Source organism: Drosophila novamexicana, unplaced genomic scaffold (genome assembly GCF_003285875.2).
Source record: "Drosophila novamexicana strain 15010-1031.04,08,12 unplaced genomic scaffold, DnovRS2.1 tig00001515-arrow-arrow-pilon, whole genome shotgun sequence".
Taxonomy (NCBI): domain Eukaryota; kingdom Metazoa; phylum Arthropoda; class Insecta; order Diptera; family Drosophilidae; genus Drosophila; species Drosophila novamexicana.
The window spans coordinates 99,511-124,648 of record NW_020824865.1 but is presented as its reverse complement, the minus strand read 5'-3'; the positions used below and the strand labels follow the sequence as shown (position 1 = coordinate 124,648).

The 25,138-nt window shown below is 36.5% G+C and overlaps 1 protein-coding gene and 1 long non-coding RNA gene across 19 annotated transcripts in view; one reads left to right on the top strand and one right to left on the bottom strand.

Annotated features, from left to right (window-relative positions):
- Positions 1–1,369: 1,369 nt before the first annotated feature.
- On the top strand, positions 1,370–11,616 carry LOC115767957. Of its 9 annotated transcripts, none has more exons than XR_004018459.1 (6): positions 1,816–1,831; positions 2,066–2,242; positions 8,948–9,066; positions 9,125–9,590; positions 9,659–10,350; positions 10,408–11,616. It is a non-coding gene; the product is annotated as an uncharacterized LOC115767957 (long non-coding RNA). The 9 variants fall into 9 exon arrangements; XR_004018456.1 differs by lacking the exon at positions 1,816–1,831 and adding an exon at positions 1,847–1,908; XR_004018462.1 differs by lacking the exon at positions 1,816–1,831 and having other exon boundaries at positions 1,847–2,242; positions 9,125–9,227; positions 9,296–9,590.
- A 96-nt stretch (positions 11,617–11,712) lies between these two features.
- The window catches only part of LOC115767955 (protein pangolin, isoforms A/H/I/S), a 71,310-nt gene continuing 57,884 nt past the window's right edge, over positions 11,713–25,138 (bottom strand). For 7 of the 10 annotated variants that reach the window (XM_030712345.1, XM_030712344.1, XM_030712347.1 and 4 more), the window contains one exon: positions 11,713–16,774. In XM_030712345.1, the coding sequence (XP_030568205.1) occupies positions 15,505–16,774 (1,270 nt within the window). In that variant the 3' untranslated portion in view covers positions 11,713–15,504. Of the gene's footprint in view, positions 16,775–18,941; positions 20,024–25,138 lie in introns of those variants that run through there. The other 3 variants (XM_030712350.1, XM_030712342.1, XM_030712351.1) reach the window with 3 other exon arrangements.

Genomic DNA, 25,138 nt, shown 5'->3' with positions numbered 1-25,138 from the left:
ACCCTTGATCAGCTCATTCACACACATTTGTGAGTGTGTATATGTGTGTGTGTAGAGCTCGAAATTCACAAATGCCAAAAACTTCAAATTTTGTCAAATTTGCATCGGATAGGCAGGCAGGCAACCAACACGCACACAAACGCATTAATGCTTCCATCCATATAGAAAACTGTGTTAGTGTGCGTAGTTTGCCGTACCAAAAAGTTATCATGCATACATGCCAGCGATCAGGTACCCTTACCCTTACAACAAGCATGAAAAATATTAATTTTGCACATGAACAGGCCAAACCCTTTAATAATATCACACAACTGCTTACTCGAAAGAGTGTGCGTGTGCACAAGCAGCAAGTCGCAAAAATTGAACATTGGCAATTTTTGACCTGTTCTGAAAATTCTTACAAGCCGACGATGAATTACCCTTGCAGAAATACGACTTAGATATTTTTGTATTTTAAGCAAAATATGTCCCTACATTAAATAGAAAATAAATATAAATATTTAATTTAGGTCAATTAATTGTGTATTAAATAAAATTAGATCACATTGTTGTCATCATGCCTGACTGGACGAAGAAATACATCATAGAGCATTTAAATGTGAGTGCCTATTGCCACCACAGGCACAAAAGGCACACAATTGAAGAAACCTCTGGCTCGCGACAAACTCCGCGATCTACTTGTGCGCACATCCACACAACACAAACATAGGAATGTTTGTAGATCTCGGGGAGGGAGAAAGAGATGGACGCAAATGCGCAAAGCAATGAGCGAGGCACATGCATACACATATATGTTTTTGGGCTGTAAGGATTTAAAAATGGCATACATACATATATTAAGAAATCGCATCAACAGCCGCGACGTTGTGCGCTGAGCGAGATGCGGCTTCATACTGAACGTTCGGCTTTTGAGACCGGCGTTCGGCTGCCTCTCTCAGCAGTCTTACTCTGTCTGGGCACACTAAAATGGTCGCAGGTACCATTGGGGTCGCCTCGTTTCGATTTTTCATGTTTCGATTAAAAGTGCCATTTGGTATGTCTATACATTGTATGGTTAGTGATTTAACCATGTTTCTGCAAATGCGATTATATCCGAATCGAAGCATAGAAATGAGACCTCTTTTATTCTGGTAATGAATGGAAACTAGGTCGGAAGACGTAGTTAGTTTTTTACGGCAGTAACGGCTTGTATCGTGGGGACCAGAAGGCTGACAGGGATAGGCTGCTTTCGCTTATTTTTCCCATAAGAAACAACGTTTTTCACATTTGCAAAAAATTTTGGTATTCGCCCCGAATAATTCGTGCTTGTTGTGATGATTTATCGAATTTCGTATCGATGTTATGAAAAATATAATAGTATCGTGACCATGAACAGATGATATAGCAACGTAGACAAGAGGTAACTTAAAATTATATTTTAAGTTTTACAAACTCCAGTGTTTAACATTGCAATAAGACCAAATCCTGCAAAGAGTCCATTAAATGGAGCCCCTACTTCAGAGCTGTATTATTTGGTAAATCAAGTCAAACCGATCAACGGTTTATTTAAAGAAGCGATACTCTTGAAATTAATAAGTCACCGACAACTGACACTTGCTTATGGAATCGCATAATATGAAGTTTGTAAATGTAACATATTTTGAGCATAGTGGAATCACGCTATAAAATACATTGGAGGTGATTGACATTGTTACGTGGCGGCTTGTCACTCAAGGGCAGCGCCGACTAGCCAGTACTCTCTTCAGAGGTGGGTATACCAGTGCCCGCCGGCACGAACTATTGTACAATAGTCCACCAAGTATGCACATCGCTAAACAGCTGACTTCAAACCGTAAGCAAAGCCCAGTGGAAAAACAGTGAAAAAACGATGATAACAAAATTTACTAATGCAAAATCGGACATCAATCGGTGTTGTTGCCATGGCGCACCTTCCCATCCTGTGTTGCTAATAAATTATTGGCATAACGCCACCCTCCAAATTCGAGATGAAATCTATGCGAAAGCCAAGAAGACTCCCCTCCTTTGAGTCAAATAACTTTAATACTGACAATTTCTTTTTCATTAGGTGCAAAGAATTCGTCGCATTTTTGTAAACCGAACAATTATAAATTATTATTAAGTGAGTAATTGAGCGAGTTACCAAGATTACCCAGCATCAGAGCGGGTCACTAACCGATGCATCGACGGCAGCGGCACAAAACCTCACTCAATGCAAGGCATCAACCAAATAAGGAGTTTATATGTAGGTATTAAATAAATTTACATTGCAAAATTGTGAAATAGATGATTCGAAAAAGACAAAAAGACAAGGAAGCAGTATAGACTTTATACGAAATCTGTACGAAGTTTTAGAAATTCAGGAAAACAAACCAAATATGACAACGTCTCCAGAACAATTACACCAATTAATAGTTTATATTATATTCATTTTAATACGATGGTAGTTCAAAGCATTAGTAAGCTTAAGGAACATAGGGAAACACAATTAAGGGACCGGCTGATATGGTAAGAGCTTTAATAAATCGTTTTTTCTGAAGAACTATAACGAACTAGTGTAACTAGCTACACTAACGAGCCAGAAGATCATGACCTACGGCAACACCAGAGCACTCTAAACTAAAAAAAAAAATCATAGCACTCAGCCTGTCCGGCAAGCTATGCCCCTGCTCATAGCTGGGAATGGTCAGCGACTTCCCGAAGGTATCCTTAAAGCAACGATTTTATTAGGGGTAGAGACAGCTCTGTAGAGAAAACGTGATGCAAACTATTATAATTTGTACATAGCACGCGAAAAGGATTGTGCATAGCGTAGTCTGTTGTGCACGTAGATAGGAATAAAGGGCGATAATTTCTAGTTGGTCTAGCCGGAACAGAGAATTGAAGACGCCCTAGCAGAGAAGGGGAATCTATGTCGTCAATAATCAACTTATGTAGAAGGGCAACACCGAGAATTGTTCTACGGTTGGTTAACGACGGAAGGTTGAGAAGAAGCAGAGTGCTGGAGTAGGATGCCAACCGAAGATTAGGGTCCCAATTTAAACCTCGTAAGGCAAAAAGCAGAAATTGCTTCTGAACAGATTCAATACGATCCTGGCTATTGTTATACTGTGGAGACCAGATGCAAGAGCAAGTTTTGTTATAAAAGGATCGTTAAACTCTTTAGACCATCGTTTAATGAATCCAAGTACACCTTTTGCCTCATTAACGATGGTATATATGTGAAGATTGAAACAGAGTTTAGAATAAAAAATAACGCCTAGATCCTTAACTGTTAGTATACGTTACAAAGGGATATTGTCGATTGTATAACTGACAAGATAAGGTGTAGTACGATTAAATGTCATAAACATACACTTTGAACAATTTTGATGCAATTGATTGTCCAAACACCAAAGTTGCATAGCGTTCAAATCGTCTTGTAAACGAGAATGATGTAGGGGATTAGTGTATGATAGAAGAAGTTTGACATCGTCCGCATACTCGAGTACACGGGCATGTGATATAACAGAGGGGAGATCATTTATAAAAAGAGTAAAGAGTAAAGGTCCAAGATGACTACCTTGAGGAACACCAGAAGTAACGTGAACCCGTTTAGAGGTAGTCAGCCTCAGCATTACTCTTTGGGTCCTACCTTTTAAATAAGAATTAATCCAAAGCAAAAGAGACAGGGGGAAACCTATTCGGTCAAGTTTAAAGAGTAAAATGTCATGGTGCACAGAGTCAAACGCCTTACTGAAGTCAGTGTAAATGACATCAGTTTGCATTTTCGAAAGGAAAGCATCATTTACCAAGGAAGTAAACTCAAGCAGATTGGTCATAGTTGAGCGATTCTTTACGAATCCATGTTGACCAGGGGAAACAACTGATTTGCAGAAATGCTGCAAATTCGAAGTGATTTTTTTTCAAATAATTTAGGAATAGCGGACAGTTTTGCAATGCCCCTGTAATTTCGTATATCAGACTTCCCACCTTTCTTGTGAAGAGGAATGATATAAGATTCTTTCCAAAGAGATGGAAAGACAGAAGTTTCAAGGGATAGATTAAAAAGCTTTAGCAATGGATAAAGAAGGGAAGAACTACACTCCTTGAGTGGACAACTAGGAATATTGTCCGGCCCAGGAGAGTAAGAAGATTTTAAAGAATCTATAGCTAATAGGAAAGAAATAGTATAAGGGTAAGAATTAGTATTAGGACAGACTGAAGAGTAAGTTGATGGAAAAAATTAGCAAAGAGGTTAGCAGAATTAGTGTCATTGCTGGCAATTGAGCATTGCAATCTCTAAGGTAGGATGATAGACATCCTCAGGAAGAGATAAAGGAGGGGACCTAGACACATTAGAAATAAGGTAGTCGTTAGCAAATACAAGGTCAAGTGTTCTAATCAAATGATTAGAAATTGAATTGATTTGAAACAACGAAAGATCAAGCATGCAGTCTATAAAATCGTGCTGTGCTGAGGGCACTAGATAATTTTTGGCAGTAAATAATGACCAAGAGATGTTGGGCAAATTAAAATCACCCAACACCATAAATAGGTCATTATCAAGCACGTGTGAAGAAACTTCTTTAATACAAGTAATATGTTTCATATAAACTTGAATATCAGAAGAAAGTGGGACATAAGAGCATGTTTCATAGACATTCCGTGTAGGAAAAGACACCTTAACTGAGACAATCTCAGCGTCAGTAGACGTACTAAAACAGAAAAGTTCTGACTGGAGAGTGGCTTTAACGGCAATTAACACCCCACCACCTCGAGTCGGCCGATCATTTCTATACAAAATAAAGTTATTAGATAAAATCTCAAAATCAGATATGGTTGAGTTCAACCATGTTTCTGAAAATGCTATTATATCCAAATCGAAGGAAGTGCTGGCCATGAAAAGATTTTTAAGCTTTGAAATGAGACCTCTGACATTCTGATAATGAGTAAAGATTTGGTCAGAAGATGAAGCTAGTTTTTTGGGGCAGAAATAGTACCCTGTATTGAAGGGACTGGAAGGGTGACAGGCTGGTTACGCTTATAGTTGCCAAGCAACTCGAAACTCGAGTCAAAATTACTCGAGAGCTGCTTAGCCACACTATTCAATTTTAAGAACTGATTTCTCACAGAATTATACATTCTGGAGAAATCAATTTGCTTGTCGATGCATTCTGGGCACGACCAACACAAGCCACCACAGCCCTTCTTGGCAATAGCAGCGATCTTGTCGCAATCACGCCCAGTGAGACCTGCGCATTTGGCATGCATTATATTGTCACACAGCCAGCAATTAACAAATTGCGGCAGTGCAGAATCATCAGCCTGCTTGAACGTGCACGGTTTCTTAGAGCACAACATAATTATTAAATGCGTATGCAATTTTCGAGAGCACAGAGCAAAACGAAAACGGTGCACAAGATAGAGCAAGTAAACACTCAAAAAACAATTATTCGTACACAAACAAATTGTTTGGAGCGAAAAGCAATAGAGCAAATTTGCGAGAGCGCGATGCACAAGCAGAAAGTATGCAGCGAACACACGCACAAACAAGTGTATGCACAGGGGAGCACCAAAGCAAAATAATCAAAACAGGCAATAACAACAACACGGAACTGACGCCGCGTTTTAAAAATGCAATAATTAACAGACTTACGCTGCACAACAGATAACACTGCACAGTATATAAAAGCTTTTTAAATAAAGCACCGAAAAATGAAAAATTTTGAAATGAAAAGCAGGATTAAAGCGCAAAAATATATAAAAATCTTGGAGCACAAGTAAAACACGTCAATCACTCTCAACTGAGAACTCTCTCCTCTCATTTATACTTAATTGCTACGAAATTATTGAGTTATTAACTCTAAAATCAATGATTTTAGTTTAAAACCATACTTAATATGTACAGTATGTCAATAAAGTGTTTTTACTAACGAAAAAAAACTAATTTTTTGGGTTTAGTTGAAAATAAATGTACCTAAAAGTGAGAATTTTTTTTCAATTATAATTTATTTCGATTCTATATTTTTCCTAGAACTTAATGGCAAAAAGAATTGTTAAATAACATTACCCAAACATTTTATAAAATTAAAAAACTAAAAACATTCAAATTTTATGCTGTCAATAAAGTGTTTTTACACGAAACTTTATTACTAAATAACAATGTTAAAAAAACAGGAATATTTTTTTTTAATACTTTGTGTGGCTGCCATTAGCGTCACATACTGCCTGCAATCGCCGTTTCATTGAAACAATAAGGTTTTGTATGTATGTTTCTGGAATCTTCTGCCATTCTTCCAGTACAGCAGCTTTTAAATCAGTTTTTGATTTTGGACTCCGCTTTGCGACTTTTTTTTTCAAATATGACCACACATTTTCTATTGGATTCATATCTGGACTTTGTGGTGGAGTGTCTAACACCTTTCCACAGTTGTACAACAGCCAAACTCTTACCATATGAGCTTTATGCTTCGGGTCATTGTCCTGGTAAAATTTAAAAATTGGCTTATTGCCCTCATAGAATCCAAATTTCTGTGCACTACTGACGAGATGTGTCTGTAAAATGCTCAGATATTGTCTAGCATCCATGGTATTCTCAATGAAGGTCAAATCTCCTACACCCTTGCTCGAAATACACCCCCACACCATCACTGATAGTTTTCCGAATTTAACGGTTGGAATAATATTGCGGTTTTCCAACGCTGTTAGTGGCTTTCTCCAGACTCTGGATGGCCCATCGTTGTAGAATAGCATCATCTTGCTTTCGTCACAGAATATGACGTTACTCCAAAAATCGTTCGAACTATTTACATGGACTTGAGCGAACGATAGCCGCTTCAAAATATTCGCCGCCGATAGTAGAGGTTTTTTCCTGGCAACTCGTGATGTGTAGTCATTGGAATTCAGTAATTTTCGGACAGTTTCATGTGACACATCAACACCACTTTCTTCCTTGAACTCCTGAGCAATATCCCTAAGCGAAATTTGTGGATTTTTCTCAATTTTTCTCAGAATTTTTCGCTTATCTCTGTCAGAAATTTTGCAGGGTCGACCACATACTGGCTTTGCCTCTAGCCTATCTTCCTTATTGGCTCTGTTTAATATGTTGTATATCGTTGCTTTTGATAAATTAAACATATCAGCCAGTTCCGAGACTTGACGTCCCATCTGATGGTTATAATACACCAGCTGAGCGACTTCAAAAGTTGTTCTTTTTCCTGGCATTTTATTTTTCATAAAATTAAAGCAAAACGTTATAAATTGCAATAGAAAATGACAAGAAAAGTCGAAGACACAAGAGAAGCCAAAACGCATGGGCCCAAATCTAACGGGATCACCCAAAAGAGAACGGCAAAACAATTTACCGTAGCTGTAAAAACACTTTATTGACAGCATAAAATGTGAATGTTTTTAGTTTTTTAATTTTATAAAATGTTTGGGTAATGTTATTTAACAATTCTTTTTGCCATTAAGTTCTAGGAAAAATATAGAATCGAAATAAATTATAATTGAAAAAAAATTCTCACTTTTAGGTACATTTATTTTCAACTAAACCCAAAAAATTAGTTTTTTTTTGTTAGTAAAAACACTTTATTGACATACTGTATATTTTTATCAATTTTTGGATTAATTTTAATTTCAATATTTTATTCTATATTTAAGGTTAAAGGCTTTAAGATTTACAATCTGTCTCCCAACTTTAGCCACTTAATCGCAATTATCATTATTTTCAACAAATCATAAAGATATTGGAACATTATACATTATTGTTGGTGCTTGAGCAGGAATAGTAGGAATTCCTTTAAGAATTTTAATTCGAACTGACCAAATTTATATGTTATTGTTACCGCCCATGCTTTTATTATAATTTTTATACCCTGAATCCATTAAAAATGGGTATAAGGGTATATTGTATTTGTGCAAAATCCAAATGTATGTAACAGGCAGAAGGAAGCATCTCCGACCCCATAAAGTATATATATTCTTGATCAGCATCAATAGCCGAGTCGATCTAGCCATGTCCGTCTGTGTGTCCGTCCGTCCGTCCGTCCGTCCGTATGTATGAGTCAAAGGATCTCAGAACCTATAAGAGCTAGAGACTGAAATTTTAGATGTAGATGCTCCTAGATCCCGCGCAGATCGAGTTTGTTTCCGATAATCGATAACTTACTCCGTTTCCAAGCAATCGATAAAAATCGATATCGGCATCCTGTTTTTTTTAAGCAATTTGGGTAAATAATAAGAGCTAGAGCCACCAAACATGATATGTTGCTTCAAGAATATTATAGATATTTCAAGTAACTTTCATTTCATACCTATCGCCACCTCCCCGCTACCACCCCAGAGCTATAAATCAAGTTAATAACCCAACTTTTATTGCCAACCAATTTAAACGACAATTTAAATGCAATTGACTTTTTCAGATTACACAAATATTCTATGGTACAATAAGATATACTGTAGAAAATTTCATAAAGATCGGTTAAGAAAAACCAAAGTTATATGCAACTGCGCAATTGAATGGGGCAGCAGCTTTAAGAATTTCTGTATACATGTACACACGCCCATTCATGCGCGTCTGCTTCGCATTCTAATAGCATGGTAATTGCATCTTTTTTTTGTAATGTTATTTTAGTACCTTTTTTTTATCATAAGTACAGTAAGTTAAGCGGTCAGTTGCAAATTCGAGCCCTGCCAAGGGAACTTTTTTTATTAATTTATTTGGTGTTGGAGTAAGAGGGTTCAGGGTATCCCCTAGTCGGGAGCTCCCGACTAGAACCTCTTACTTGTTTTTCATAGTTATGCCAATTATAATTGCAGGATTTGGTAATTGGCCTGTACCGTTTTCCACGTATAAATAATATCAGATTTTGACAATTACCTCCTGCCTTATCTTTATTATTAATCAGTAGAATAGTTGAAAACGCATCTGGAACGTAATGAACAGTATACCCTCCGTTATTTGCAGGAATTGCGTAATACTTACATAATACATCATTTTTTGATCCAGATGGTTGAGGAGACCCAATTTTATAGCGATTTTTTGGCCACCCAGAAGGTCTACAAGGATATATATATAGACGAACGGTGCGTACTTCTTCCCCAATTCCAACCTGCACCTGCATCCTATATATCTGAACCTTAGTCTCCTCGCAGATGGCGCATTTCCGAACGTGATTCCGAACTTGGATCTTGGGCCAAAAATGACACCTGCACAGCGCATGCAACGTTTTGCTAATGCTCCATCGGTTAGCAATTCCGGCATCCAGAGTTTTCAACATCATCCTCCAATTTCTTGCGCCGTTTCCTTGAACAGGTGTCACTTCCGCCTCTTCGAAGTTTCTAGATAATGTGTCAGCGACAACACTATAGTCCCCTCCCGTAACGGATTGAGAAAAAGAACACCTACAGCTTAAATGATCATAATCTACAGGTTTGCATCTCTACGAAGGGCAATTTGGCTGCCAGGCAATCCTTGTCCATCACCGAAAAAATTATATTGGCCTCTCTTGCTACTGTTCATCCAGCTGGAACACCACGGCTCCTACTTCGAAGTGAAATGCATAACACTGGATGAAAAAGAGCCTTTTGAAATCGGCCAACACGGAGTGGTAAGAGTTACCTTGCACTGTTCTCCGGACTCGGCGCTCAGCACAAATTTTTCCTTTCTCTTCTTAAGTGAATCAGTCAACGGAACTGAAATGTCTTTGTAGCTCTTTATAAAGCGACGATACACACCGCTGTGCTCGGGCTTCGTACGTTCCGGATCATCTCCACTCTGCCCTTATCCATTCGCAATGCCCCGCCGTTTATAATGAGCCTCACATAATTTATGTTGCGAAAACAGAAATTGGATTTCGGAATGTCTATGCGATTGCGGACTTTAAGCATTTGGCCACCATTTTAAGATACTTCAGATGCGTCTTAAAATCTTCCGAAATGATCAACAAATAATCCAAGTACAAGAATACGTTGGGCCCTAAAGTTGCCGGGATCATCTTGTCCATGATCCTCCATAATTTCCGGGCAGTGTCGCAGAGCTTTAATGGCATGTGGCGAAAATGATAGAGTGGCCTTTCTGGCTTATATACCGTGCGTTCTTCCGGGCATCTATCTATATTTCCTAGGCCTCATCACACTGTCGTCCAGTTATTCTGCAGCATCCTGTCCAGCTCGGCCCACACGGTGTCTTGCTTTGCCGGTGACAATGGAAAATGCCTGTCCTTCACGGGATCGGTTTTTTAGATCAGATGTTTCCGTTGTATCCGCAACAGGTGGGTCTTTTTAAAATTGGTGAGATCAGCGCTGATCGTCTCCCTAATCGAACACCTCTGGAGCGTTCGCGAAAAATCGCCAGAAATAGATACCCAGGTATCACATGTAACATGTAAAATAAAATTTCTTAACTTCTACTTCTGTGTTTTACAGGTAGAACAACGCGGCCGCAAATTGATCGACTGGCAGACGCCGCTGCCCTACCCATCGACGGCTACGCTGCCCATTCAAGTTCCCAACTAACTATCCTCGGCCTAGCAGACTGACAGAGGCTCCCGTGTCTAACATATTTTTTCTGCGACTTCCTTCTTCTCCTCCCATCTCAGAGCATTTGCAGACGCACTTCTTCATCACTCAACGGTTCGCCAGCGTAATTTCATTCAGGGGCCGCTCACCAAAATTACTATTTTGTGCCGGCATGTATCACAATCACGTCCGTTATATGGAAAGCCCCTTAAGACTTTTCCTTTAGTAATATTCTTAATTGCACCCAGCTGTCTACCCTTGAATTTTAATGATTTTGTGTATTTATAAGCCTTTGGCAACTAATTAATTATCACTGCTTGTGTGCAGCGAAATTCAAAGAATTATATTTTTGTTAAGAATGTATTTATTTGCCGCACAGGACACTTATTAGAAATTACGAATTATTATATTGTTGCTTGGCAGCCAATTCGAAACAGTTGTGCCTCGGTTGTTGAAATTAAGCTCCGCTCAGAACGATAGGCCGAGAGAGTGGGCAGCAGCTTACAAGAGCGCGCAAACATTATTTGTTCTTAGGCTCTACTGATCACTTGACCAAACATATTTAATCGATGGTCATATCTATGGATAAACAACTATCAAGCTAACAAGCCAAAAATCGATTTTTACGATATTCACATATAAATGTTGTAAAACCTTTTTAAAACTGTTTAGATTTACGAAATAAAGGTATATCCAACTTCTATACTATCCATCGATGGGAAGTCAAATTTATGTTAATGTTTCTAAGCCACAACGCCCACAAATTGAAGTACACGTGGTTCTTTCTCTTGTCAACATGTTTTTGTTTTTATTAAACCTTATTGGTTTTTTGTAATTTATTTTTTTCAATACATCAAATTATTCACTAAGCTTATGGTTGCTTTGTCTTCCTATGTTAATGCTTTACTTATTTTGTGTTGCTTCGTTTTGATTTATAGATAATGTAACTACATGTTTAGATTAACTGTGTGTGTATATAACATTTAATATGTACGTACATAAGTATATATAAATACTTTAAAATCTAGATATGTGTATGTTATTAGTATTGACCTCTACTATATATGCCTACTTACAGTAAAAGAGCTACTAAAAATAAACGGAACAATTAACCAATCTGTGTTATTATTATTGACTTAGCTTACTTTGAATGCAAATCATTTATTCGTACTTATTTCATATTTCTCTTTCGTGCATTTTAAAAATACAAATGTACATACAAACAAATCAAAGCAGCCTACTAACAAGTGTCTCATCCAGCAATGCATAAATGTAAATTTAAATGAATTTGTTCTTTTTTGTATATAATGCTGCTAATAACGCTGAGTTTTATTCATACATAAATGTGTAATTCTACTTCTTTATCTGTTTTCATTTTTAATAATTTCAACAGAGATACACATTGTCCTGATATAATGAATGTTGTCTTTTAGAGAATTTATTGATATACATATTGAATGTCATTCGTTAATCTGTATTTGAGTACTGGGTGGCTCGAGAGCTAATAGCAAAAGAATATGGTATTTGTCGACAAATAAAATGCGTACAGTAGGTAATCCAAGTTTAAGGAAGCACATTGGCTTCAAATCAAAATTGCACAGAATACCATCAATTTCTGATGTGTGAAGTTACATACGAATATGTATATGTATATTGTAATACATGCAACTTTTGAAAATTTTGCACTTATAGGTAAACGAAGAAACTGTTGTACAGAGAAGAGAATATACAAAGGTATGTGAGTATACATGTGGGGGCCATTCCAACATACATTCACGGTTAGCAGGCTTTGATTTGCTAGTACTCACAACATATTTGTTCAAAGTGTCTGTTCTCCAGAGATACACAGTATATACGCCTATGCACATACAGGTTAGTGAGTTGTATGTATGTACATCGTTGCACATTGAAATGTAAAGGCATTTGTGGATTGAGCGTGGGCTTATAATAATATTATATTATTTAAAAATTGTGTTGAATGTAAATTAGCATTTAAATAATAACTTAATAATGCGGAAACGCCAAATAAGAAATGCACGCACGTGTTGGAGTGCAAATTAATGTTAACGTTAAGAAGTAAAAGTCAATAAATTAAACTGTAAATATTGCAAAACGGTTTCATATGCACTATTTACTAGGTAAACATTTAAATAAAAACACAGAAAACTGGAAGCATAGTTAACGTAGTTAAATATAATATTGATTTTTGTTTATGTTTTGCTTTTGATTAGAATAATTACTAAAGCTAGCGTTCACTTTGCAAATATATATATATATAAATACATACATTTATAGATATGTGTGTACATAGAACTATACCTTAAACCATTTTTCAATGTTTTTCAAGGTCTGCGTGATTGCGATCCTTTCGACTGCGTATACTTTTTATTACCTGTGACCTGTGTGTACATCATAATGTTTGCCAGTTAATAATTACATTTACACATATTTACATAAATATGTTAGGTTCCTTTTGTGTGTCTGCCTATGTACATAGTGTTGCATGTATGTAAGTAATTCGTGCCAAGTATGTACATATATACTCGTATTGACTTAAAACACGTGTGCTTACATATGCACATACATATGCATTTTTGCACACATAAGTGCATATATATGTATGCATGCGCACGTATGTATTCTATGTACATATGTAATTAATTTAAATATGTATTAACAGTCTTTTTATAATTGGCAATGGCTTAACACACATTGTTATGCTTACATATACATATATATATATTTACATACACATTTGCTTAATATCGCATTAATTTAATTCACATTAGTATTTATACTTCTGTACTAAATGTTTGGCTTGACGTCCTCCATACTATATATTTAAATCAACACTGTATGTACACATACATGTTGAATATGTATATTTACATACTGATTTAACTGTGTATGAAGGTTTATGCTCATATTTCGCACATATCATTTATATAAAGCAATATTCAAGTTAACCTGATATTGATAACTATTAATTTAATATCTGGATATTGTTATCATACCGATTCTTAACCACCCAAATATCTCTATCTGAGCACGAACATACATACAGGCGTATTACATATATAAGACAAATATGAAATCTCGGCTGCATAATGCCGATTAATGATGATTACCCTATAAATCAAATAAAAAATATTTTTCAACCATTTGTAAATTCTATTGAAATGGGCTAATAACACTAGCTTACAAGTTTCTTAACCTTCACGTGTACCCCGATCAACTTAAGTGTTCTCGCATATCTTAACTTTTACCACATGTGGGCCAAACAATTAAAATCTGATCGTAGTTATGCTTTCTGGGATAATCTGTGTTGAATACTTTTGACTTTCTTGGCGGGAACAAGTTGGTTAACAACACTTTTTTCGAGGTACATTTTTGTTGTTGTTAGCAAGTGTCAGTTACTCACATCTTCATTTATTCTTGGCTATTTTAATAATCATATTAAATGCTGTTTTTATATTTTTAAATTACCAAACGAGAACTTGTTTTGTAAAAGAATCGAAGAATAATATTTCTGCCCATTAAATTTTATAAATATAGTAGACATAGTATGCAGTATATAGTCATATATGTACGTAAGAAGATTACTATACACTATGCATATATATACATATACATACATACAGTATAGCTATCAGGTCCAATTTTTAATAAATTCGTACGTTTTGTCTTAAGTTGCTTCTTTGTACACACATACACACTGTCAGATATACATACATACATACATGAATAGATTATATTCTTTAACTATCATTAAATAATACTGTGCTTTATACGAAATTTTATTGAAAACAAACTTTGATACCCCTCATTTAGAAAGATCAACCCTATGTTCGTATCATTATCTTTTCTCTATTTTATATTTAATATTTGTTATCTAGCATTGTGAATATCAAGGATGCATAAGGATTGACTACGTAGTTATTCATAGAAATCAAAATGTCAGTTGTTTTAAAAATTAGGAAATGAGTAACTACACAAAAGTATTATTTTTTAGCTTATTTTTTTTATTGGTAAAATCGTATGGAAATGTAAGTCCTTATATGCCGATTTGCCAAAAACTACGTATTTTATACTTCTGCCTTTTGAATCATTTAAATAAAGGTAAGATTTGCATAACATTAAGCTGCGTTAAAATGGCTATACCTTTGACTCCCGATTCCAACAAGGAGAGATGGATTTTTCAAAAGGTGTGGGAAACACCTCTCAAATGAATTTGAACAAAGATCTTTAAAAATGGGTTTATTGTCCGTTCGAAGGGCAAATGAAAAAGTTTCATGGTTCCACGGGTTTTTCAAACTTGTGGGTGGAATTCACCAGAACGTACATTTCCATTATGTTAGTTAAATGCTCTCTAGCTCTTTAGCTCTTACGGTCAGGGAAAACACTTTTTTCTATAGAGATGCTGGATAGCTCCCCAAGTCGGGGAATCAGCCACAGTACTCTTACTTGCGCTAAAACCTACAAGTTTAGCTTGCAATTGGTCTCTACTTTCTAATAGATTATCCGAAATATATTTATGCTTGTATGTATGTGTGTATTATGTATGCATGCACATTTACACTCAATATGTATGTATATTTTGATAGCTACGATAGTTCAACTAAACTGTGTGGGGTTGTCTTAACATGACATTTCACCAATCACCAGATCTCGTGGCACACTCGAACTATGAACTGTATACGTTAAATTCCAATGCTGTCAGATAATTGTTTGTTGATAAGTATGTTATATATGTATGTATATATAAAGTGAGTACTTTTGGCACTAATCCAATAATGGCCACATGTTTCTTGTTAAAACTATGGCGATGGTAATGAGGGCTAAATGGCGATAGAGATGGTTCTTATTGCACGTTGTACCAACTTTAGCTTTAGCTTTATCAGCTGGTTGGCTGCTCCATATCTTAATGACTAAAGCATGGACATCAGGGCGGGACCAGGCTCTACTGATTGTTACTTTATTCGCATATACCGGATTGCCAGACTGCTACGAAACACTTATGGCTCCAGTTTCGGTTGCGTTGGGAGTTGCGGTATTTCCGGTCGCTGCTGGCGGATCGGATGTATTGCGGCGTTTCATACTATTAATGGCGGGCGTGTCAATCGGTTGCACGACTGACCCGATGCTGCTGCCGCTGCTGCTTGTGGCTGCCAAATGGTTGTTCAACTGTTGCTGGAAGTGTTGACTAAAGCTGCTGCTGAAGAGCGCATGATGCGGATGCGGATGCGGGTGAGTGTGCGTGTGCGTGTGCGTATATGGATTATGGGCCGCATTATGGCGTAAAATAGCTGAAGCTGATTGCGAGTCACAGCCGCCGAGTATCACAATTTTATTATCCTCTCGCCGCTTGGTCAACTGATTGATACTCAACGGATTGTTGATGTCGCGTGGGTTGGCGCCAATCGGATTGCGATGTAAACTTGTTGCTGGTCCAGAAGCCAGCGCCGGCGCCGATGCAGATGCTGCAGCATTTGGTACTATTGTATTAATGCTACCACCCGCTGTTACAGAGCCCGTATAACTGTTGAAGCCATTTGTTGCCAAAGATGTTGGAGTGCTGCTGCTGCTGCTACCGCTACCGCTGCCGCTGCTGCCAGCGATGCTTACAGCAGCCAGGTGGGTGTGCGATTGGAATAGTTGCTCTGGATTACTGCCACACACGGGTAGAGAAAGGCCCATGCCCAAATGGCTAAAGCGGGAGCCAAGCATCATGGCGCGCTCACTGGCAGAGGTCGGCGCTGTTCCGGTCGCAGACGTCACTGGCGACGCTGTGCTAGAGGTATTCGGTGTGTTACTAATGCTACATGTTGATCCGCTGCTGGACCCAGTCGCAGACCCAGGCGCTGATCGTGATTGACTGCTCGACGTTGCCTGCTCAGTGCTGTTATTAACAGGGAGAGGGCCTATATTGCTGGTTGCAGGGGGCATAGCGGGCGTTGCTGGACTAGTTAGCATGTTCATATTGAGTGGACTGGCCAGGCTCGTTGTTGTCGAGGGACTTTGTACACTGGACAGTCCGCTCAGACAGCCGGGGCTCGACAGCGACTGACTCATTGACTCTGTGTCGTCGTTGTCGGCCATTTTATTTGTCTCGGTCTCATCCCCGCTGCCACAGCTGGCACCACCCAGTTCCTCGTCATCGTCGTCATCATCACTCAACTGGCTCATATTGCCGGCATCATCCATGCCGCTACCGTTCGCCAGCGCGCCGTTTCCATGCAATGCCTCCATGTAGCGAATGCATTTCTTTTTGCGTCTGCGGGATTAAAAGAAACGTAAATAATATGCATTATTAGTTACATACAAATGAGAATTGAAGCATTGGTAAATGTGGTATTGGCTAATATGAAGGCATTCCACAACATATGCAGAAAATACCATTCACTTAATAAGTGCATGCACACGGTACGGCCGGGCGTTAAGTATCTTTGAATAAGCTAATGATCGTGCAAAAACATATTTGAACAGAAGATATTACGTATTAAACGAATCAAGTGCATACAATTTCAAATCAAGAGAGCGGGCCACTGTTGACTAAGCAGGATTGAGAGCAGATTTAAACGTCAAAGCGACGCCATTATCTCTATATTATTTTCAACCTGGCGATTGGCATTCAAATTCCAAATTTATCATGTATCGTTATTATATTTAACAAATTTAACTATTTTTTGATTCGGTTATAAAAAACCTATACAATCATAATTATAAGCTTTTGTTAGTTTATTTATTTGTTTATTGATAAATAATTAAAATATACCAATTAATTCTGTACTTATTATTTGATTTAACAACAAATTGTTCTTGATTTTATGTTAACTGGAATTGGAAGGGTCAAGCCAGAACGTTCCAGAACTGTTCATAACACCCCAAGCTATACAACATAACCTTTTAAATATAAAATGGTCATGTTTCAGCTGTAACTGACCTTTTATATTTAACTCTTCAAATTGATGATACATTAATAATGGAGTATTGCTGCATGCAGGAATCATAACAAAATCAGAAACTTTAAATTATTTTAACATAAATACTGAAACAGTATATAAAAATAAAAAATTGATTCATATCACATATATATGCTTATAAGGTATATGGTATATAATACATATATAATATAATATATAATGATATACATTATTATATATGTATATAATATAAAGTACACAATATATATACAGCATATTAAAAAATGTATATAGTATGGAAATTAATAAATTCAAATAATTTTAGGGGTCACTTTATTTATTATTTGGGTCTCTATAAATACTAATTGCCAGGTGATTGACTTTCGCAATTTGAAAAAATTAATTGAAATCCGAAATCAATCTGCGCTACAATTTTGATTACGCATGTAATTTACAAAATCGATATGGGCAATGGTAAAGTTATACTGATAATCGGAGGCACATTCGAATGACCCTAAAAATAAGTAAATAAAGTATATTTCAAGACGTATCATATAAGCATATAAATTAGAGCATCAGCACTTCCGATAATGCACGTTCCAGTAGGCATGCATAATAATAATTTATCTGCAGACATTTCGAAATGTACAAACAAAAAACAAATAATATGTATAAATGGGTAACTGAAATGGTAGAATTAGCAATCAATACACTTGAACGTGTTCATCGGAGTCAATAATACGTAATAAATTATGAGATATATTAAATAATGGTTAAAAGGCATAAACGGCTGTGGTTCAATAAACATAACAATAATACAACATTTAAAAGAAAAGCCAGTTTCGTCGTAAAACAGACCATGTTCACAAAGTCAAATTAAAAGGCAACCAACTGCAATAACAACAACAACAACAACAACAGCAACGACAACAATAACAAACAGCTCTAGCAAAAATGTAAAATTGAGCTCGGTTTAAGTACAACACATTTAAATTATATACATATATATACATATACATATACATATACATATACATATATGTACATATAAGCGCATGTATATGTATACTGATACATATACGCACATCAAAAAATATTCCCTACAATCAATATAAATTTTATCAAAGGACACAAGTGCCCAAAATTATATTCGTATATGATCAAAATCAATACATTTACATTTAATTTTATTATTAAGCGCTTACACAGGTAAGCATAGAATACATAGAATTAGCTAAGTTTGATTTATATACATATGAAATATTTTTATATTTGATATAATTTCCTAGCCCTTAGCACCATTGCATGCCGCATTAGCACAGCTATTATAACTTAACAAGTCGCATTTTTCTTTTACAATTTGTTGTGCACAATATTATTATTATATAATTAACTAGATCATCAACTCTTTACTCAACGTCCATTGGAAAGGAAATGGAAACGAAATACAATAAGAAAAAATAAAATAAATAATACAAGAATATCCATTTAATGCTTATTTAAGGCAAATTTCATATTTAAAAAATGAAATTGTTATAATTCATTTATATACTAATAATCTTTGGCGAAAGGAAGAATATATAAAAGTTATTTATAAATTTAAAAAACTATCTGACTGAACCATATGATTCAACGTGATTCAACCCGATTCGCTTGGACAGACAATTGCTCACTCACATATTTATTATCAGTGTGTAATAAGCTTAATGATATATGTTTGTGATACAAAGGACCATTTGATCTGATTCTGATCTCGAATCATTTCACGTGTTACTATCAAAATTTAAAATTGAAATGAAAATCCGCTTGGAAAGTCAATTTACATTTGTTAGTATTTTTATATCTTGAAGATTTTTGCACGTATTTAGAAAGCCGTTTCTCGGCTCTAAGTGTGTTTTTTTTTTGGTTACTTTAAAAAAAATGTAATTATAATATTGTCGTTTGTTATTACAAATTAATGCTAATGCGGCTTAATGCTAGCTTTTTGCAAAGAGTATAATAATTTGAATGTTGCTTGGTTAATCGTAATGAAAATAAGAATTCACTGAAATATGTACAATTATGTATATGTAAATATACGTTATTTACTGGCATTTATGCTGAGTCGTACGCCTGCCTCTTGTTTGGGCTGCAATGGAGTTTAGGATGCGGATGCGGATGCAGGTTGTTGTCCGGGAGGTTGCCTGCTTATTTTCGCCGCGGGCTGCCATCGTTTTTACAAATTTACATAGGTCGGGGGTGCTTGCGGTGACAGTTGCTGTGTGCTCGCGGCACCGGCAGTCGCACCGCCACCGCCTCCGCCTCCAACACCACCCCCTCCACCACCGCTGCCGCCACCCCCAGGTTGTGTACAGGCGCCACCATTGAGAGGTGCTGCCGATCCGTTTCCTGTATTGCTGGGAATCATTTGCAAGTGTGTGTGCGTGTGCGAAGACGATGTAGATGACGATGAGGAACTTGATGACGAGTTTGGCAGCATGACAGTAGCCCCCACCATGCCAGGCGTCAGCATGCCGACACTTATGCTATTGACACCTGGGCCACTGACAATTCCGGTACTGTTGCTCGCCGAAGAAATGACGCCCAAACCCACACTGGGACTGAATTAAGAAAGTCCAAAATGTTATTTGGTTAAGCAATAAGAAAAGAACGGTAATTGTATTCGTCAACATTTCGTTTACTCAATAAAAAAGGCATATTGTTTGTATGTGTGCTTGTTTGTATGTGTGTGTATTTTGAATTTGTTTATTAAGGATCATATAGTCCTAATGCCAAAACCAGAACTGAACGATCACCTAACACGCAAATCTCTATTATATATTGTTTTTAATCCTATGACGATATTCGGCTCACTTTTTATAAAAAAAAAAATAACTCGCAAGAATTCAAGATAAGACACTTAAAAACTAAAACATTCAATGTAAAATAAAAAAGTAGTGAAAACAAGTAAGAGGTTCTAGTCGGGAGCTCCCGACTAGGGGATACCCTGAACCCTCTTCTTCCAACATCAAATGCATATATATATTCTATTTTAGAAGCTATATGTCAAGTTTGGTGACTCTAGCTCCTATTATTTACCAAAATTGCCCAAACAACAGGATATCGATATCGATTTTTATCGATTGCTTGGAAACGGAGTAAGTTATCGATTATCGGAAACAAACTCGATCTGCGCGGGAACTAGGAGCACCTACATCTAAAATTTCAAGTCTCTAGCTCTTATAGGTTCTGAGATCCTTGCGTTCATACATACGGACGGACGGACAGACGGACATGACTAGATCGACTCGGCTATTGATGCTGATCAAGAATATATATACTTTATGGGGTCGGAGATGCTTCCTTCTGCCTGTTACATATATTTGGATTTTGCACAAATACAATATACCCTTATACCCATTTTTAATGGGTTCAGGGTATAAAAATAATCGAGAAAGTAAGGATTTAAAACCTTTGTAGAAGCTCGTAAGTGCTGAGATTTGATTAAAATATCTTGAAAAAACAATTTACCATATAAGATCCTATTTTTGACCGATGGTTCATATGTCAGCTATATGATATAGTAGTCAGATGTTGATAAGTTTTTGGTTATATACGAAAGGAGCACACCAGGTGCAACTTTTCGGCCGCTTCCGAGCCAAGTACTTCACGCAACAGTAAGATGGAATGAGAGACTAATTCGCATAGATCCAGACGAACGGACATGGCTATATCAACTCGGCTGTTGATCTGATCTAGCGTATATATACTTTATGGTGACGGAGATGTCTCCACCTATGCGTCTCACACTTCATGATAAAATTAGATTACCGCCAACAAGGGTAGTAAATGGGAAAATATCGATTGCCGTTTAATGAATTTGTCATTAACATAATGTTAAACGTTTATTGCGACATACAATTGTACAATTTTTAAAAACACCATTTTTAGAATATGCACACATAAATAATTTAAAGCGAGCACGATTGGTCCGATTGGAAGTTTATCTTTAAAGTTCATGGATTCTGCACCAGTTTTTCTTCCAAGTTAAGTTTAGCTAAGATGGAAAAACCTCAGGTTTAAAAAAAAAACGATGTATATTTAAAGCCTACAATTGAACTGCTTTCAGGTTTTGGTTTATATGTTACTGCTCATTGTTGTCATATACTAGGAAATAATAAAAAAACAAGAAAGAGGTTCTAGTCGGGAGCTCCCGACTAGGGGATACCCTGACCCTCTTCTTCCAACATCAAATGCATATATATATTCTATTTTAGAAGCTATATGTCAAGTTTGGTGACTCTAGCTCCTATTAATTACCAAAATTGCCCAAAAAACAGAGTATCGATATAGATTTTATCGATTGCTTGGAAACGGAGTAAATTATCGATGATCGGAAACAAACTCGATCTGCGCAGGCACTAGGAGCACCTACATCTAAAATCAAGTCTCTAACTCTTAAAGGTTCTGAGATCCTTGCGTTCATAAATACGGACAGACGGACGGACGGACAGACGGACAGACAGACAGACGGACATGGCTAGATCGACTCGGCTATTGGTGCTGATCAAGAATATATATACTTTATGGGGTCGGAGATGCTTCCTTCTGCCTGTTATATACATTTGGATTTTGCACTAATACAATATACCCTTATACCCATTTTTAGTGCAGGGTATAAAAATATAAATTTTCCTAAGTGTTTCTACTCTTCAAAGTAAAGATGGGATCTGGAGGGGATCGCGACAAAAAGTGCGGGGTGGGCGGGACGCTAGAGGTGGCCAAGATTTTTACATAGTCAAAATCTTTACGGATCGGCATGTTTTTGTAATCAGACAAAAGAAGGTCTCTATAAGAGGGTCTTTTTATATAAATAATCTTTTAGATATTTGGCTTGCGATTTGGAAAATATATGAAAAGATAATAAATTTTTGATCGATTCTTCCTATTGAGCTGTATGTTATAGTAGTGCCATTTTGATAAGAACTCGGATCGGGTCAAGAAAAGTTTTCATACAAGAACCTAATTTTCGACCAATCGTTTCTACAGCAGCTATATACAGCGGTCCGCTTCGATAGATATATGGAAACTAAGAGACTAGCTTGCATAGAAACACCTCTCTGATTCTATGCAAGCTAGTCTCTTAGTTTCCACCTCTTAACACCTCTCTGATTCTATGCAAGCTAGTCTCTTAGTTTCCATATATCTATCGAATCGGACCGCAGTATATATCTTATAGAGTCGGGAATGTCTTCTAATTAAATCGCCCTCTTCAAGGGTATAAAAACCACGAGCGTATATTGTACTTAAAAGTTGAAGTGATCTAAACACAAAGAATTCAAGTCGAGCAGATACCATTTACCCAGCACCTTCCATTTTCATTATCCTTGTATATCTGAAAAACATACACAAAAACATACCCTCTCAAACTTTCATTCTTGAAGAGTTGTTGTTCTTTGGAATAAAGGTTTAAATGTGGGTATAAGCCCTGAACTTATTTAAAATGGGTAAAAAGAGCATAATTATTTTGTTCAAATGTATATAACATATTCTTAGTCAGCATCAAAAATAGAGTCGATTATAAGAGCTAGAGGCTAGAAATTTTAAACAAAGGTCCTCTTAGTGTGGAATTCGGCGATACCTAAGAGAACAGGATTTCGATATACATTTTTGTCGATTGCTTGGAAATGAGACAATTTATCGATTATCGGAAGCAAACTCGTACTGCGCGGGTACAAGGAGGACCCATGTTCAATTCAATTGCAAGTCTCTAGCTTTTATAGATTCTGAGATCCTTGCGGACAGACGGACATGGCTAGATCGACTCGGTTATTTATGCAGATCATGAATATATGTACTTTATGGGGACGGAATGCTTTCTTCTGCCTGTAACATACATTTGCACAAAAGCAGAATATCCTTTTTACTCATTTTCAAAACCCAAATTTACTGTTAGTGAAAGAAGGTTCAGAGTATCCCCAAGTCGGACTCTCCCAAGTAAAGTAGCTGATATTTCCCAGAATTACTGGATCGAAGTTTTTTGCTTCAAATTTGTCAACCAAATAAAATCTCGTTTATTCAACGTTTGACCCGTATTTTTCATCCGAGGAAAAACGATTTTTAAATGAGTTTGACGTCGATCAGATGGTAAAGGGAAGATTTTCATGCTTTTCCCTTTTTCAGGATTTTCCCTTTTTCCCATACAAATGCAAAATCCCGCCTTAGCGTGCCCCTCCATCACATACGGTAACTGCAGTTCACATTTCAGCTTGATTCCCAATCAGTCAGTCAGGAGAAACAGTTTTATATGTGGAGACTACCGGGTATTACCAGATCTTGTCCGTGCACATTTTACGCTTATAATTTTAGATATATCTTTTTTCCCAGATTAAGCACTCTGAAAATTTAAAACTACACGTACTATATTGAACCCCAGGCATAGATACAAAATTGTAGAGGATATAGAATAAAGAACAATAGTTGTAACAAAAAAGTTTCATACAACAGTTTGTCACGATTTTTCTTGAAAGGAGCATTTAATTACGACTATGATTTTGTTAATTTCCAAGGTTCTATAAAAAAAAAATTATTTGAGACGTGCTAAACACTTTTTGCAGAATCAAACTTCCTTGGGGGAAAATGCGATAAAAAGATTTTTTGAGAGGTTTTACGTTTTCTCCATTAAGAACTTATTGAATGCGTCTTTCAGCGATATTGGAAATTCCACCCGCATCTGTGGTAAATTATTGGAAAACGGTTATTTGATCGCTTCTTTGTGGAATTTCATCTAATCACACTTTCGCCAAATCTACATTTCTTGATAAACGCGGTACAACGGTGAATTTTCGTAGTTTCAAGTTCTATTCGATCGGCTTAAAACTTATTTTCCAAGCTTTACGTAAAAATTAAAGGATTATGTGTTCCAGCAATTTTAGAAGCTCCCACTCGTTTGTTATTCGATGGACTTAAAAATGTTTTTAAATGCGAAAAACGCATTGATCGACTTGTGTGCACATATACTCAATACATACAGATGTATGTAATCTTTAGCTATGCAGTAAGAACAAAATGCACCCAAGTGCACAAAGCCCTTTTAAATATATTTTTGAATATTACTTGTATATTCCTTTACCCATTAAATAGGTGAAAAGGTGTTAAGCGTGAACATCTGATTTACGAAGGAAAGGTAATCCCTAGTTTTGATTTTTCCTAAGCAAGTTCTGTTTCCTCAAGCAACCAAGTCAATTTTTTTAATTGCTGATATGAACTAGCGCTCGAAAAGATTCAATATTTATTGCAAGCAACATATGCCGCGTTAAAAGTATTTATTAGTATTGATTAATAAATATTATTGCAAAAATGACAAGTTAAGGTTGAATACACTTTTTAAAAATATCTTCAAGTTTCTGCATATACTTATATTCAATGGGAAAATACAACTAATAAGGTTTCAGTACAGTATTAATTTGTTGATCCAATCGACAAAAGCTTATTCAAAAGGCATTGAAATTTAGGTAAGGATTGAAAAGTGACTAGAGCTTCGGATGAAGAACAGAGTTTGTTTTCAAATTATTCAACTAGATTTGTTATCGCTGAGGGATATCCACTTTCAATAGATCAACATTAAAATTTGTAAATAATAAATTTGTTGGTCCTGTGCAGGGTGCAGGCAAGAAGGGGGCATTGTAGGTAGGAAACAGCATTAAGTTGCATGCAAATACATTAAATAGTATCGG